This window comes from Babylonia areolata, chromosome 28 (assembly GCF_041734735.1).
Source record: "Babylonia areolata isolate BAREFJ2019XMU chromosome 28, ASM4173473v1, whole genome shotgun sequence".
In the NCBI taxonomy this organism is placed as follows: Eukaryota; Metazoa; Mollusca; class Gastropoda; order Neogastropoda; family Buccinidae; genus Babylonia; species Babylonia areolata.
Genome location: NC_134903.1, coordinates 25,331,657 through 25,349,779, shown reverse-complemented (window position 1 = coordinate 25,349,779; position 18,123 = coordinate 25,331,657). Strand labels below are relative to the sequence as shown.

General features: G+C 44.0%; 1 protein-coding gene across 2 annotated transcripts in view; it reads left to right on the top strand.

The window, feature by feature from the left end:
- Positions 1-2,036: 2,036 nt before the first annotated feature.
- Positions 2,037-18,123, top strand: part of LOC143301878 (phenylalanine--tRNA ligase beta subunit-like) — a 29,114-nt gene continuing 13,027 nt past the window's right edge. For both annotated transcript variants that reach the window (XR_013057859.1, XM_076616298.1), the window contains exons 1-11: positions 2,037-2,214; positions 4,084-4,139; positions 5,956-6,053; positions 7,276-7,332; positions 9,356-9,431; positions 9,800-9,859; positions 12,253-12,308; positions 12,722-12,872; positions 13,401-13,509; positions 16,568-16,700; positions 17,639-17,690. Coding sequence is in view for 1 of the 2 variants with exons in the window: in XM_076616298.1 (XP_076472413.1) it covers positions 2,157-2,214; positions 4,084-4,139; positions 5,956-6,053; positions 7,276-7,332; positions 9,356-9,431; positions 9,800-9,859; positions 12,253-12,308; positions 12,722-12,872; positions 13,401-13,509; positions 16,568-16,700; positions 17,639-17,690 (906 nt within the window). In the remaining variant the exon portion in view is untranslated. The remainder of the gene's footprint in view (positions 2,215-4,083; positions 4,140-5,955; positions 6,054-7,275; positions 7,333-9,355; positions 9,432-9,799; positions 9,860-12,252; positions 12,309-12,721; positions 12,873-13,400; positions 13,510-16,567; positions 16,701-17,638; positions 17,691-18,123) is intronic.

The window sequence follows — 18,123 nt, the reverse complement described above, 5'->3', positions numbered from 1 at the left end:
CAGTTCAGTCTAGTCCAGTCCAGTCCAGTCCAGCCCAGTTCAGTCCAGCCCAGTTCAGTCCAGTTTAGTCCAGTTCAGTTCAGTCCAGTCCAGTTAAGTCCAGTCCAGTTAAGTCTAGTCTAGTCTAGTCCAGTTCAGTCTAGTCCAGTTCAGTTCAGCCCAGTTCAGTCCAGTCCAGTCCAGTCCACTCCAGTCCAGTTAAGTCCAGTCCAGTCTAGTCCAGTCCAGTCCAGTCCAGTCTATGTTCAGTTCAGTTCAGTTCAGTTTCTCAAGGAGGTGTCACTGCGTTTGGACAAAATCCATATAATACGCTACACCACATCTGCTAATCATTTCTGTGAGCAGCGGTCCCAAATGGCGCTGCAACCGTCTCCCGGGGGCACGTAGAATACGGGTTGCCCTCAAGGCCTGACTAAGCGCGTTGGGTTACGCTGCTGGTCAGGCATCTGCTTGGCAGATGTGGTGTAGCGTATATGGATTTGTCCGAACGCAGTGACGCCTCCTTGAGCTACTGATACCGAAGCTGCTAATCAGATGCCTGATCAGTGGTGTAACCCAATGCACTTGGGCCTTGAGGGAAAATAAGATGATATAAAATAAGTAAAAGGAGATATGAAATGTAAAGTAAATGGATAAAAAAAAAGAGAAAGAAACAGAAAATAAAATAAAATGAAATATAGAAAAAAAGGAATAATAATACAAAGAACAATACTGATGATGTTAATAAATAAACAAGAAAAAAAAGAAAAAGAAAAGCAATACAAATAATACTGATGATATTAATGAAGAAACAAACAAATAAATGTTAACAAACACACACACACACATTCATACACATATTACACACAGACACACACACACACACACACACACACAAACACACATCTACATTCCCCATCGTACTCCCCCCCTATTCCCCCCATGCCCCCCCCTCCCCGCGCAAACACATGCATGCACACACACACGTTCCCATGATCACAGCATCCAGGGCACACACACACACAGACATTCTTATATTCCGTAGCTCCCACAATACTCACAACATAGGCATGCACACACACACTCATCCCCAACACACACACACACAGACACACACATTCCTACATATCACAGCTCCCACGACACACAAATACACACACATGCTGTCCCACATGCTCAGAGCTCTCCTCACACACACACACACACACACACACACACACACTGTAATAATGATAATAATGATAATGATAATAATGGATACTTATATATCACACTATCCAGAAATCTGCTCTAGGTGCTTTACAAAAACACTTTTGTTAATATTACACATTACATCAATGCTACATACACACACCAAAATGTGACTAAACACACACACACACACACACACAATGCATACATACATTTTAACATACATGTGTTCCTAACAGCTACCCTCAACACATACACACACATAGGCACGCACAAACGTACATAAACAGACATGCAGGTGCGTGCACACACACACACACACACACACACACAATACACTCATATACATGAATACTCTCCTCACACACACACACACAATGTAGACTAACATCATGAATATTGGCTAAAATACAGAAGGAAAAGAATATGAGACCCAGTAGAAACAATGTGAACATGAGCCCCAGTAAAGACAAACATCATGTTTATTAGAGCCAAAAAATTAAAGACAACCATGGAAATTAGATCCATGAAGGGCAACATCATGATTATGAGATTGAAAAAATATGACTTTGAGACACGGTAATAACAAACATCATGAATATGAGACCCAGTAACTACAACTGGGGATAATATATATATATATATATATATATATATATATATATATATATATATATATATATATATATATATATTCTGGTGGAGGAGAGTGGTGGCGCAGTGTTCGCTAATGCCCCCAAACGACATTAGCAGACGACAAGGAACATGGATGAAGTTGAAGGGAATAGCCTAGTCTAAGGGAAGCCACTTCCAAAATAGAAAGGTCTTCATCGCAAAGAGAGCACAAAACACAACCTTCCGTTTTCTGGCTGTTTCATCAGCGACCGTACCACGCGCAGCTGTAAAGTTCGCTAAAACTATACTTTTCTTACTGGAAAAGTGCTCTAGAGCAGCAGAAAAGGTATTGTCGATTCTCTGCTGTCAAGATGCCGACAGTTGCAGTTAAGAGGGACGAGTTGTTCCGACGTCTGGGAAGAACATACAGTGAGTTGATGGTGGTGCTTCCAGCCGGTTCATGCACGTTGTGCAGAAAAGAACGATACATGATTTTGTCCCTTCCCCCCCCCCCCTCTCTCTCTCTTTGTGTGTGTGTGTGTGTGTGTGTGTGTGTGTGAACATGCGTGTGACACACATGTCACGCGGTGTCTGTGTGTGTGTGTGTGTGTGTGTGTGTGTAAACATTTGTGTGCTATTCAAACATAATAACACAAAAGAAGCAATGTCCAACGAGTTATCTTTATTAAAAATCGCTGTTACACTTTTTTTTTATCTTTATTTTTCAAGTATTTTTATTTTATTGATTATAGGCTGATGATTTATTTTAAGTGTTCTCGTTTATCTGTTTTCAGTATATATACTATATAGTAATATACTCCCATTAATCGCCAACCTCAACCTCAAACACACACACACACACACACACACACACACACACACACACACACACACACACACACACATATGGCACATCAGATATCACTTAGACTAGAGTGGAAAGACATTAAATTAAAGAATGGAAATTAAACACGTGTGTGTGTGTGCTCACATGTTTGGACATTTTCTTGTTAGTGTATGCACACACAAACATATGCCACTCAGGTAGTGGCCAGTCTGTATCAAACAGCACCGATCCTCTTATTTATAAAAGATAATTTTTAGCTGTGGATCTCTTGTATGTGTGTGTGTACATGCGCTGACAAAAACATTAGTCTTGCGTATATAAATTAATCATGATTATATGATAATTTGATGAAAGACAAAGTTTAAACAGTGCTTTGCTTTTACCCATGGAAATCCTTTTCCTTCCTCCTCCCTGCTAGCCATTTCCTGGCTCCTCTTTCACTGGGGATATCACACTGATCTTCCAGGTAGCTGTACTTGTGCCTAAATTTGTCCTGATATGACCTTGCATTGTCGACTGGGCTATAACTAAAACTCAAAGCAACAATTACCTTATGGGCAGCTGTCTTTGCTCATATGAATCAGAACTCCCCACACTACCACCGCAAGTACTACAACTTGAAATGTCAGACATACACACACAACACAACAACAACAAAAGACGAAAAAAAAGACCCAACGAAATAACTAAAATAGGTCAGTGAATCAGAAACCCCTCAGTACTTCCACCAGAAATGTCTATGAAATAACTGCATCAGGTCACTATGCATGACTGAATGACTTACCTTTATAATGAATTAAACATTTCAGTGTCAGCTGTCACTGATTCTGTCCCCAGCATGGCACTTAATATCTGTTTATTGAAGTGATGGGTATGACAGCTGAGTGTTTAGAGTGCTGGACTTCTGATCTGAAGAGTCCTGGATTCGAATCCTGGGTGCATCTGGTGGGGTAGAGATGAGTTTTTTTTTCTTCTGATCTCCAAGGTCAACTTATGTGTAGACTGAATTCATATTCTGTACACATGTAGAACATCAAATACTTATGTTAGAAAAGACCCCGTTAACCATGCCAGTGTTTGGAGAGTTATGGAAACACAAACATACTTAGCATGCACATCCTCAAAAATAGTATGGCTTTCTTAGTATCTATGCTGTTAAAAAAAAGGAAAAAAAGAAAAGATTATGGTGGGCTAATAAATGGTTATAGACACAACAAAAGCCTTCTTGTGGATCTAAACGTTTTTTTAATTTGTCACAAGTGAGCATCTATGAAGGAAGAATTAACACATATGCTGACATAGTCTTTTATTTTGTTTCTTTTCGGCTTTTAACAAATTTAAATTACACCATGAACTGAACACTTCAATGGACTGTTTAAAAAAAAGTTGAAAATGAAGAATATGACGGATCTGATTAATCTTTCACTTTTTCTGTTTTTTTTTTTTTCCAGCGGACGAAGAGTTTGATGAATTGTGCTTTGAGTTTGGTCTGGAGCTGGATGAAGTGGTGAGTACTGTGGTACAAGTCGAGAGACTGAATGAATGAATAAATGCATTAATGAACGAATGGGTGAATGTATTGAATGAATGGTGTATTCTTTACAGGCCAAGGCCCCTAGGTATGAAGCTGAGTGTAGCAAAATACTCTATCAATAATCATTGTAAAGAGACAGGGGAGGAGTGGGCAGTTGTGGGACGAGGGGGGGGGGGGGGGGGGTAGGGGGGGGATGGAGAGAGAAAGCAAGAAACGTGTGATGTTGGCATTGCTCATGTGTGTGTATGTATATGTATATATATATATATATATATTTATATATATTTATATATATATATATGTAGCCGAGTGCTCAGCTCAGGCTTTAAAATACTGCTTCACGCATGAGTTTTATAGCAGACTCTCTTTTTGCTACTAACATGCTGGTCTTCAACAGCTTGCGCTGAATGTGTGACGCCATTCCCGGTTTGAATGCAAAGCCCATTCTAAGCCCATTCTCTACTCATCAATTAAATCAAGTCTGTATCATTTGCTGTAATATTATATTGTGCTTACACACACACACATCAGTTATTAGCATACTTGATTTCAGTTTAATCGTTCGTCAGTGTAAAGATTTCAACTGATGCTAAGCTTACATCATTTTGTCCTTCTCGCCACACAACCACCCACAACTAGTTCGCTGTACGTCATTGGGTGAGCGGAAACTTGTGTTTGTGCTTCACCGTATCTAATTAATATCTCTTTCGTCAGATCAGCAAACTGCAAGTATAAAATACTGGCAGAATTGTCGCAGTTCCATCTTTAAATCTATTCCAGTTGTGTTTGTCAATGTTAAACTGATTTAACGCAGTTTGAAAATTTCCATGATGAGCTTGCTAAAACTGACCCTGTTCAGGTGACTTAAATTAAGATTAGAAATTTATTGTAAATAATCAACACTTTTTTTTTATACTCATTAGAAAGTAGGTGTTGAGCTCTTTCTTTTGCGAACTATCCGACATAAATCGGTTCAGGAATCATTTAGAAATCTATGACTGAACACCTTGTAAGAAACACAATTCTTATCAGATTTAGCTTGATTAGGGATGTTTTGCTTCACGGGCCTCTTTGCAGTTCGCTTAACTTGCATAAATTGATGGAGTGGGTGATCATCTGGTCACTTTTCACCTGGCCAGTCATCTGGCCAGAGCTGCTCTCTCTCTCTCTCTCTCTCTTGCTGTGTCGCAAGCAGTGTGTGTTGTGTGTGTGTTCCCACAATGGCTGGTGTCATCGCCATATCGCCTGCACTGTTTTGTTTTCCTCTTCAGCTTCTAAATAACTATTGTAGAAATAAAACAATAGAAAAACCCTTTTGTGACTGGCCTCTGTATGTTCATGGCCTGCGCAGGGATTCTTTTCTAATCTTTATTTCAGTCAATCATTCAGTTAGTTCTTTTGTACTGTCCCCTTTGAACCACTCGGGTCCACAGCTATATATATATATATAGAATACCTTCAAAAATGAATAAATAGATAAGTAAATGAATTAACAGATGAAAAAAAAGAAAGAAAATTAGAAAAGAGAAACATTTGTAATTAAAAAAAGAAAAGAAAAAAAGAATAGTATACATGCAGGTAGGAGCTCACTGATAGAGAGTTGGCCCCCAAATTGGGGTAATGCTATAAATTATAAATACTTACAACTTTATATTTGATGTATTCCTAGTAGGAAAACAGCTACATTTCCATTGCGTGTATCAGTTATATAGATCTATATATGTATTTTGTGATCCTCTGTGTGTGTGTGTGTGTGTGTGTGTGTGTGTGTGTGTGTGTGTGATGACAGACATCAGAGAAGGAGGAGATAATGAAGGAGCAGGGGGTGGCCAAGGCTGTCGGTGCCTCAGAGGTGGTGGAGTATAAGATTGACATTCCTGCCAACAGGTAACTCTTCTTTACCTCTCCCCTTTCCTTACTACCTCTCTCTCTCCTCTCTTTTACCTCTCCCTTACCCTCCTTCACCCTTACCTCTTCCTTACCACAACCTTACCTTGCCCTTAGCTCTTCTTTACCGTGACTTTACCTATCCCTTAACTCTTCTTTACCATGACCTTACTGCTCCCTTACCTTACCTTTCCCTTACCCCTCCCTTACCTCTCCTTTACCTATCCCTTAACTCTTCTTTACCATGATCTTACTGCTCCCTTACCTCTCCCTTACCTCTCTCTTACCACTCCTTTACCTATCTCTTAACTCTTCTTTACCATGACCTTACTGCTCCCTTACCTCTCCCTTACCTCTCTCTTACCACTCCCTTACCTATCTCTTAACTTTCTTTACCATGACCTTACTGCTCCCTTACCACTCCCTTACCTCTCCCTTACCTTTCCCTTACCTTTCCCTTTCCACTCCCTTACCTATCTCTTAACTCTTCTTTACCATGACCTTACCTCTCCCTTACCACTCCCTTACATATCCTTTAACTCTTCTTTACCATGACATTACTGCTCCCTTACCTGACCTTTCTCTTACCCCTCCCTTACCACTCCCTTAACTCTTCTTTACCATGACCTTACTGCTCCCTTACCTTACCTTGCCCTTACCTCTCCCTTACCTATCCCTGAACTCTTCTTTACCATGACCTTACTGCTCCCTTACCTTACCTCTCCCTTACCTCTTCCCTTACCTGTCCCTGAACTCTTCTTTACCATGACCTTACTGCTCCCTTACCTTACCTCTCCCTTACCTCTTCCCTTACCTGTCCCTGAACTCTTCTTTACCATGACCTTACTGCTCCCTTACCTTACCTCTCCCTTACCTCTTCCCTTACCACTCCCTTAACTCTTCTTTACCATGACCTTACTGCTCCCTTACCTTACCTCTTCCCTTACCACTCCTTTACCTATCCCTTAACTCTCCTTTTCCCAGTACCTCTTATTTACAGATTTCCGTTTTTGTTTTTTTGGTCACAAGTGTGTATATGTGTGTACATATGTGCATCTGTGCGAGTATGTGCATGTGTATGTCTTATTATCTTTGGAGGTTGCAGTGACTACATGAGCAGTGTGTGCATATGTGTGTGTGTGTGTGTGTTTGTGTGCGTGTGCGTGTGTGTGTGTGTGTGTTTGTGTGCATGTGTGTGTGTGTGTGTGTGTGTGTGTTACAGGTATGACTTGCTGTGTCTGGAAGGCTTGGTGCGAGGGTTGCTGGTCTTCAAGGAAAAGTGAGTTCAGCGTTTGATTGGGTGCAGAAAGAAATCAAGTGCAAAGTTGTTTGCGTGCGTGTGTGTGTGTGTGTGTGTGTGTGTGTGTGTGTGTGTGTGTTCATCACTTCATGTGTAGGGCTTCAAATAGGTCAAGCGTAAAAAAACGCACTTTGTTATTTATTTATTGACTGATTTGTGTTCTGATTATTGACTTATTTTGTCAAGTTGGAGGGGCCTCACTACCACTGACCAATCTTTGAAAAATAAAAATCAGTCTGTCTCTTCTCTATCTGTTTGTCTTTCTGTCTATGTCTGTGTGTCGGTCTATCTGTCTATTGTCCATCCATCCATCTATTTTCTGTCCGTCTGTCTGTCTGTCCATCTGTCTGTCTGTCTCTCTCTCTCTTTATTTCTCTGTCTGTCTAGCTATCTATCCACCCATTTATCCATCCATCCATCTGTCCATCCGTCAGACTGTCTGTCTGACTATCTATCTAACTATTTATATATCTTAGTTTGTTTGCTGACTGATGATGTGATGTTTCAGGATCAAAGTGCCTCACTACACACTGACAGATGACATGATGTTTCAGGATCAAAGTGCCTCACTACACACTGACTGATGACGTGATGTTTCAGGATCAAAATGCCTCACTACACACTGACTGATGACATGATGTTTCAGGATCAAAGTGCCTCACTACACACTGACTGATGACGTGATGTTTCAGGATCAAAGTGCCTCACTACACACTGACTGATGACATGATGTTTCAGGATCAAAGTGCCTCACTACACACTGACTGATGACGTGATGTTTCAGGATCAAAGTGCCTCACTACACACTGACAGATGACATGATGTTTCAGGATCAAAGTGCCTCACTACACACTGACTGATGACGTAATGTTTCAGGATCAAAGTGCCTCACTACACACTGACTGATGACGTAATGTTTCAGGATCAAAGTGCCTCACTACACACTGACTGATGACGTGATGTTTCAGGATCAAAGTGCCTCACTACACACTGACTGATGACATGATGTTTCAGGATCAAAGTGCCTCACTACACACTGACTGATGACGTAATGTTTCAGGATCAAAGTGCCTCACTACACACTGACTGATGACGTAATGTTTCAGGATCAAAGTGCCTCACTACACACTGACTGATGATGTGATGTTTCAGGATCAAAGTGCCTCACTACACGCTGATGACATGATGTTTCAGGATCAAAGTGCCTCACTACACACTGACTGATGATGTGATGTTTCAGGATCAAAGTGCCTCACTACACATTGACTGATGACGTAATGTTTCAGGATCAAAGTGCCTCACTACACACTGACTGATGACGTAATGTTTCAGGATCAAAGTGCCTTACTACACACTGATGACATGATGTTTCAGGATCAAAGTGCCTTACTACACACTGACAGATGACATGATGTTTCAGGATCAAAGTGCCTCACTACACACTGACTGATGACGTGATCTTTCAGGATCAAAGTGCCTCACTACACACTGACTGATGACGTAATGTTTCAGGATCAAAGTGCCTCACTACACACTGACTGATGACGTAATGTTTCAGGATCAAAGTGCCTCACTACACACTGACCGATGACATGATGTTTCAGGATCAAAGTGCCTCACTACACACTGATGACGTGATGTTTCAGGATCAAAGTGCCTCACTACACACTGACTGATGACATGATGTTTCAGGATCAAAGTGCCTCACTACACATTGACTGATGACGTGATGTTTCAGGATCAAAGTGCCTCACTACACACTGATGACGTGATGTTTCAGGATCAAAGTGCCTCACTACACACTGACAGATGACATGATGTTTCAGGATCAAAGTGCCTCACTACACACTGATGACGTGATGTTTCAGGATCAAAGTGCCTCACTACACACTGATGACATGATGTTTCAGGATCAGAGTGCCTCACTACACACTGACTGATGACATGATGTTTCAGGATCAAAGTGCCTCACTACACACTGACTGATGATGTGATGTTTCAGGATCAAAGTGCCTCACTACACACTGACGAAGCCCCCCAGTGGACAGAGTGTTCAGCAGCTCTTCATCAAACCCGCAGTCAGTTGTTTTTGCTTTTCTTCTTCTTTTCTGTCTTTCCTTTCTGTCTTTTTTTTTCTGTTTTTTTTTTTTTACGTGATTGGGCAGTATTTTTTATTTGGAACAATGTCAAAGTACACCATGGTTATGGATAAACTGAAAATGTGATACAGAGTCCTGTCAGAGTGTAAATAAATACAAATGAAAAAAATGTAAGCTTGTGACAGATGTGTCAAAAGCTATAATTTGAATTTAAATTTTTTAAAAAATTTATGGACTGACTGTACATGATTATCTACAAAACGAATCTAAAAGATGAATGGAGCGACATGCTAATATGAAGAAGGAACACAGCCATGTGACAGGTGTGTGTGGTGTGTGTGTCCCAGACAGCGGAGGTTCGACCCTTCGCCGTGGCGGCAGTGCTACGTGACATCACTCTGACTCAGGTGAGGAGGAGAACAAGGAGGGTGTTTGATAAACGTAATACCTAGATCATATATTGTACGATTAGTGTGTGATGTCAGAATGTCTATAAATGTGATTTGTTTGCTTTCTTGAAAGAATAGAACATCCCCCAAAACAGAGTATGGCTGCTTTTAGGGCGAGGTTAAAACGGTCATACACGTAAAAGCTCACTCACGTACATCTGAGTGAACATGGGACTTGCAGCCCATGAACGAAGAAGGAGGAGGAGAAGGAGGATAGGAGGAGGAGGAAGATAGGAGGAGGAGGAGGATATGAGGAGGAGGAGGATAGGAGGAGGAGGAGGAGGATATGAGGAGGAGGAGATGAGGAGGAGGAGGATAGGAGGAGGAGGAGGAGGAGAGGAGGAGGAGGATATGAGGAGAGGAGGAGGAGGATAGGAGGAGGATATGAGGAAGAGGAGGAGGAGGATATGAGGAGGAGGAAGAGGAGGAGGATACGCGGAGGAGGATAGGAGGAGGAGGATAGGAGGAGGATGAGGAGGATAGGAGGAGGAAGAGGACGAGGAGGATATGAGGAGGAGGAGGGGGAGGATAGGAGGAGGATGAGGAGGATAGGAGGAGTAGGAGGAGGAGGATAGGAGGAGGAAGAGGACGAGGAGGATATGAGGAGGAGGAGGGGGAGGATAGGAGGAGGAGGATAGGAGGAGGAAGAGGACGAGGAGGATATGAGGAGGAGGAAGAGGAGGAGGATAGGAGGAGGAGGATAGGAGGAGGAGGATATGAGGAGGAAGAGGATGAGGAGGAGAGGAGGAGGAGGATATGAGGAAGAGGAGGAGGAGGATAGGAGGAGGATAGGAGGAGGAGGAGGATAGGAGGAGGAGGAGGATTGGAGGAGGATGAGGATAGGAGGAGGAGGAGGATGAGGAGAGAACAGAAAAAAGAATCGGGTGAGGAGGACAACAGCCAGCAGAAAGTAAAGTGGGATCTGTACAACAGCTGTTTTGACGGATCCAACAGCAGAGTGGCTAAAGCTTTAGACTTTCGATCTGAGGGTCCTGGATTAAAATCCCCATTTGTAGCACCTGGTGGGTTACAGGTGGGGATTTTTCCAACCTCCACTGATGTGCAGACCTGTTTTGTGCTTGAACCCCCTTTTCGTATGAATATGCTTCTAGAAGGTCAGATTATGCACATTACTTATCATGTAATCCATGTCAGTATTCAGTGGGATATGGAAACATGAACGTACCCAGCAATCACGCACCTAAAATTGGAGCATGGCTGTCTTCAAGGGAAAAAACGGTCATACACATAAAAGTTCTTTCATACATACAAGTAAAAACTCTTCCATACATACAAGTGAATGTGGGAACTGCAGCCCACAAATCTAGAAGGAGAAGCATACACACACACACACACACCCACACACACACACACACACACACAAGGGAATGGTTCTCTCACTGCCTCTTCTTCTCTGTCTTTGTCTTTCTCTGACGTACACTGAACATGAAGAGAGCATCGTACAAGAAGAATGTCAGTTCACTGGCTGTGAGTTGAAAATTTTTTTATATTATTTTCTTATTTTGGCTCCAGAATTTGGGCCGTTTTGTTTTCTGTTTTTCGATAATGATGATGGGGGTGATGAAGATGCTGCATTGTGAAGTTTTGGACTACTTGACAAGGCTGTATTTTTCACAGTGTATCCCCATGACAACCAGGCCCAGAAGATACAGACACCTGCAGTGTTGGTCAAGAAATCTGAAGGGGAACAGAACGCTCTCAGAGATGCATTTTTGAAATGGATGACCCTTGACTGTGTGGTCCCAATCTTCCCATTTTAGTCCAATGCAACTCTGGGTTGCAGTATTTGTATTTTGTATTTGTATCGGTAATTACTCTTTTTGTCACAACAGATTTCTCTGTGTGAAGTTGGGGCTGCTCTCCCCAGGGAGAGCACAAGGCTACACTGAATGTGCCACCCATTTCTTGGTATTTTTTCCTGCCTGCAATTTCATTTGTTTTCCTATCCAAGTGGATTTTTCTACAGATTTTTGCCAGGGACAACCCTTTTGTTGCTGTGGGTTCTTTTACATGCGCTAATTGCATGCTGCACACGGGACCTCAGTTTATCATCTCATCCAAATGACTAGTGTCCAGACCACCACTCGAGGTCAAGTGGAGGGGAAGAAAATACTGGTGACTGCCGGTTTGATTTGAACCCAGATTCTCTTGCTTCCTGGGCAGACACGTTACCTCCAGGCCATCACTCCACTAAGGAGTCGGTGATGGGCTGGAAACCCACAGTCAGTAATCCAAACATGATTGCAGGAATTTAATTTCAGATTTTGTGTGTTTGTGTGTGTGTGTGTGTGTGTGCGCGTGTGTATGTGTGTGTGTGTGTGTGCTTTCAGGAAAGTTACACCAGTTTCATCGATCTTCAGGATAAACTTCATCAGAACCTGTGTCGGTGAGTTCAGATCTACACATTTTGGAAGTACAACAAATACACTTATAGACAGAGAAAATGGATAAAAAAAAGATTGCATGTTGGTGGCCAGAAGACGGTTCTTTTTAGTATTATTCTTTTTTCTTTTTTTTTTTTAGCATGTAAAACAGATTTGTGCACATACCTGATACCATGAATGTAGTTTGAATGGAAAAGAATATGGCATCATAGTTCACTGGATGCAGATATTGATATCTAAGCATTTGTTTAAAGTACCCAAAATCTTCTTTAATGGAAGCCTAATCTATGTGTATAGAATGAATAGAGTGGTCAGGGCATAAAGATTTTTAATCAAAGGCTTTGAGTTCAATCTCGGTATTGGTGTCTGGCAGGTTAGGGCATCGTGTGTTTTTTTGTTTCGTCTGTCCGGTCAGGAAACGTTCCTTGGTCGCCATCGGCACCCACGACCTTGACACCATTCAGGGACCTTTCACCTACGATGCCAAGCCTCCGGCAGACATCCGCTTCAAGCCGCTGAGTCAGACGAAGGAATACACGGCCGTGGAGCTGATGGAGCTGTACTCTGTGAGTGGTGCTGTGGACTGAAGTGTGTAGCTAGCAAATGTAAAAGAACTTACTCAGAGATACCAACTGTTATGATTTCGTTATATTTTGTTACACTCGATTGCAGTTTCTTCCGGCATTACGCCGTCAAAATTGTTCCGGTTAGTTCATTTTCAACTAGACGGCATGATCACATGCTTCTCTGTTGGAACGTTACCCAGATGCTCTAGATCTATCGATCATGCGGCCAGGGCAGTCACTACTAACTTTGGTCTCACCTGATGATGCTCAGCTAATCGTGTGCATGTTTACATTGAAACAGCATTGAGTGGACCAATCAGCTTAATCGTAGCAATTACACCGTGTTGCAGGTAGGCCCAAGTATTTGTATGCCTTGTAGATAAAATGTACGTTTGCTGATGTGGCTCAGAGTCCTAGTGTTCCTGCCAAATTCAGAATGTTCCTACCAAATTTCCTGATTGTTCCTGCAAACAATTGACAGGGGTTGGCATCTATGGTGAGGTGACACTGTGTTGTCCCTGTCCCCAGGGGGAGAGTCACCTGAAGCAGTACCTGCCCATCATCAGGGACAAGCCTGTCTACCCCGTCATCTCCGACTCCAAGGGCGTGGTGCTCTCTATGCCCCCCATCATCAACGGTGAGAAAGAGAACTCTGTTGCTGCTCTTCCCTTGACTCTGTCGCTCTTCTCTTGACTCCCCCTGTCCTGTCGCTCTTCTTTTGACTCCCCCTGTCGCTCTTCTTTTGACTCCCCCTGTCCTGTCGCTCTTCTTTTGACTCCCCCTGTCGCTCTTCTTTTGACTCCCCCTGTCCTGTCGCTCTTCTTTTGACTCCCCCTGTCCTGTCGCTCTTCTCTTGACTCCCCCTGTCGCTCTTCTTTTGACTCCCCCTGTCCTGTCGCTCTTCTTTTGACTCCCCCTGTCCTGTCGCTCTTCTCTTGGCTCCCCCTGTCACTCTTCTTTTGACTCCCCCTGTCACTCTTGGCTCCCCCTGTCACTCTTCTTTTGACTCCCCCTGTCGCTCTTCTCTTGACACCCCCTGTCACTCTTCTCTTGACACCCCCTGTCACTCTTCTTTTGACTCCCCCTGTCACTCTTCTCTTGACTCCCCCTGTCACTCTTGACTCCCCCTGTCACTCTTCTCTTGACTCCCCCTGTCACTCTTGACTCCCCCTGTCACTTTTCTCTTGACTCCCCCTGTCACTCTTCTCTTGACTCCCCCTGTCACTCTTGACTCCCCCTGTCACTCTTCTCTTGACTCCCCCTGTCACTCTTCTCTTGACTCCCCCTGTCACTCTTCTTTTGACTCCCCCTGTCACTCTTCCCTTGACTCCCCCTGTCACTCTTCTCTTGACTCCCCCTGTCGCTCTTCTTTTGACTCCCCCTGTCGCTCTTCCCTTGACTCCCCCTGTCACTCTTCTCTTGACTCCCCCTGTCGCTCTTCTTTTGACTCCCCCTGTCGCTCTTCCCTTGACTCCCCCTGTCACTCTTCTATTGACTCCCCCTGTCGCTCTCTCTTCTCTTGGCTCCCCCTGTCGCTCTTCTTTTGACTCCCCCTGTCACTCTTCTATTGACTCCCCCTGTCGCTCTTCTTTTGACTCCCCTTGTCGCTCTCTCTTCTCTTGGCTCCCCCTGTCGCTCTTCTTTTGACTCCCCCTGTCACTCTTCCCTTGACTCCCCCTGTCACTCTTCTCTTGACTCCCCCTGTCGCTCTTCTTTTGACTCCCCCTGTCGCTCTTCCCTTGACTCCCCCTGTCGCTCTTCTTTTGACTCCCCTTGTCGCTCTCTCTTCTCTTGGCTCCCCCTGTCGCTCTTCTCTTGACTCCCCCTGTCACTCTTCTCTTGACTCCCCCTGTCGCTCTTCCCTTGACTCCCCCTGTCGCTCTTCTCTTGACTCCCCCTGTCACTCTTCTCTTGACTCCCTCCCCCTGTCACTCTTCTTTTGACTCCCCCTGTCACTCTTGACACCCCCTGTCACTCTTGACTCCCCCTGTCACTCTTGACTCCCCCTGTCACTCTTCCCTTGACTCCCCCTGTCACTCTTCTCTTGACTCCCCCTGTCACTCTTCCCTTGACTCCCCCTGTCACTCTTCTCTTGACTCCCCCTGTCGCTCTTCCCTTGACTCCCCCTGTCGCTCTTCTCTTGACTCCCCCTGTCGCTCTTCCCTTGACTCCCCCTGTCACTCTTCTCTTGACTCCCCTTGTCGCTCTCTCTTCTCTTGGCTCCCCCTGTCACTCTTCTTTTGACTCCCCCTGACACTCTTCTCTTGACTCCCCCTGTCGCTCTTCTCCTGACTCTTGTCTGTCTATTGGCCAGTCTTTGTGTCAGCCAGTGTGTCTTTGTGTCAGCCGGTCTGTCTGTTGGCTGGTCTGTCTTTTGGCTGGTCTGTCTTTGTGTCTTCCGTGGAGGAAGGTGGCAGAATGGTTAAGACGCTCAGCTGCCAATACAGAGAGTCCGTGAGGGTGTGGGTTCGAATCCCGCTCTCGCCCTTTCTCCTAAGTTTGACTGGAAAATCAAACTGAGCGTCTAGTCTTTCGGATGAGACGATAAACCGAGGTCCCGTGTGCAGCACGCACTTGGCGCACTGAAAAAGAACCCATGGCAACGAGAGTGTTGTCCTCTGGCGAAATTACGTAAAATGATATCCACTTTCATAGGTACACAAATATGTAAGCATGCACTCAAGGCCTGACTAAGCGCGTTGGGTTATGCTGCTGGTCAGGCATCTGCTCAACAGATGTGGTGTAGCGTGTATGGATTTGTCCGAACGCAGTGACGCCTCCTTGAGAAAGTGAAACTGAAACTGAAACTGCCGATCTGTCTTTGTGTCAGCCGGTCTGTCTGTTTGCTGGTGTGTCTTTGTGTCAGACGGTCTATCTTTGAGTCAGCCGGTGTGTCTTTGTGTCAGCTGGTCTGTCTGTTTGCTGGTGTGTCTTTGTGTCAGACGGTCTATCTTTGAGTCAGCCGGTGTGTCTTTGTGTCAGCTGGTGTGTCTTTGTGTCAGCCGGTCTGTCTGTTTGCTGGTGTGTCTTTGTCAACCGGTGTGTCTTTGTGTCAGCTGGTGTGTCTTTGTGTCAGCCGGTGTGTCTGTTTGCTGGTGTGTCTTTGTCAACCGGTGTGTCTTTGTGTCAGCCAGTGTGTCTTTGTGTCAGCCGGTGTGTCTTTGTGTCAGCCAGTGTGTCTTTGTCAACCGGTGTGTCTTTGTGTCAGCCAGTGTGTCTTTGTGTCAGCCGGTGTGTCTTTGTGTCAGCCAGTGTGTCTTTGTCAACCGGTGTGTCTTTGTATCAGCCTGTGTGTCTGTTTGCCGGTGTGTCTTTGTGTCAGCTGGTGTGTCTTTGCGTCAGCTGGTTTGTCTTTGTGTAAGCCGGTCTGTCAGTTGGCTGGTCTGTCTGCCAGCCCATCTGTTTGTCTGCTGGCCTGTCTGTCTGTCAGTCTGCCTGCCAGTCTGTCTCTCAGTCTGCCTCTGTCATATCACATGATAAACTCTGCAAGGGTATATCATATAATTGTCATATACGATATGTTATTATTGTTGTTGTTTTTTGTTGCTGTTAATATGACTATTTATACTACAACTACTATTTCTACTAAAGTTCTTCTTCATACTCTTCTTATTATTATTATGATTATCATTATTGTATCTTGTTCATCTTTTTTAATATTATCATCATTATCATGACGGGCGATGTGATTGCAGGTGACCACAGCAAAATCTCGATGAACACTCGTAACATCTTCATCGAGTGCACAGCCACAGACCTTAACAAAGCCAAGATTGTTTTGGACGTCCTGGTCACCATGTTCAGTGAATACTGTGCCACCCCCTTCACGTGAGTATGTGTGTGCGTGTGTGTGTGGGGGTGGGGGGGCAGGGGTGCAGGGGGGGGCGGGGGGGGAGGTGTGGGGGTGTGACGTTCTGGTCGCCGTGTTCAGTGAATACTGTGCCACCCCTTTCAAGTGGATTTGTGTGTGTAGGTGTGGGGGGGGACGTGTGTGTGTGTGTGTGTGGATGTGTGTGTGTGTGTGTGTGATGTTTTGGTGACCATGTTCAGTGAATACCGTGCCACCCCTTTCAAGTGGATTTGTGTGTGTAGGTGTGGGGGGGACGTGTGTGTGTGTGTGTGGATGTGTGTGTGTGTGTGTGTGTGTGTGTGACGTTCTGGTGACCATGTTCAGTGAATACTGTACCACCCCCTTCATGTAGGTTTGTGTGTGGGTGGGGGCGGTGGAGGGGTGGGGGCAGGAGGGGATGTGTGTGTGTGTGTGTACACATTGGTGTGTTTGTGTGTGTGCAGGCGTGTGTGTGTGTGGGTGTGCAAGTATGTGTCCATGTGTGTGGTGGTTTGTGCTTGTGTATGTTTGGGTGTGTGTGTCTATGATGTGTGTGGATGTTTTTATTTTATTTTATTTATTCATATAATTCTTTTTATTGATTTATTACTTGTGTGAATTTTTGTTTATATTGTATGGCATTGTTTCAAAACTGTTGTGGTTATGATAATTTTGGAATGTGTCAAGTGTTATGAAACACATGCAGTACTTTTGGATATATGTGTTTTATTATTGAGTGAGTGTTATCATGAATCCTACCACTTCTGCCTCACTGTCACACACACACACACACACACACACACACACACACACACAGATAACGCACACAGACACGCACACAGACAAGCAGCAACAGACAGAGACAGACCTACACTCTTGCACGCAGCAAGTTTATAACGAGAAAACATTGACAAATGACTGTGACATTTTGTTCCAGGGTTGAGGGTGCGGAAGTGATCAACCCAGATGGTTCTAAAGTGATGTACCCTGTAAGTACTATTTCTGGGTGCTGATGTACTGTTATGTGATGTACCGTGTAAGTACTATTTCCAGGTGCTGATGTACTGTTACATGTGACATACCCTGTAAGTACTATTTCAAGTGCTGATGTACTGTTACATGTGATGCACCCTGTAAGTACTATTTCCAAGTGCTGACATACTGTTACATTGATTGAGATGTACCTTGTAAGTACTATTTTCAGTAGCTGATGTACTGTTACATGTAACATACCCTTAAGTACTGTTTCCAGGTGCCAACGTACTGTTACATGTGACGCACCCTTTAGTGTTATATCCATGTGCCGATGTACTGCTACTTTCTCTTCTTTTCCTTTTATTTTGTTTTCTTTGTACAACTTTGCAAAATCATATTAGAATAACGAAGGGTTATTTTGTTGTTACATACATTTGTTTCCCTGTA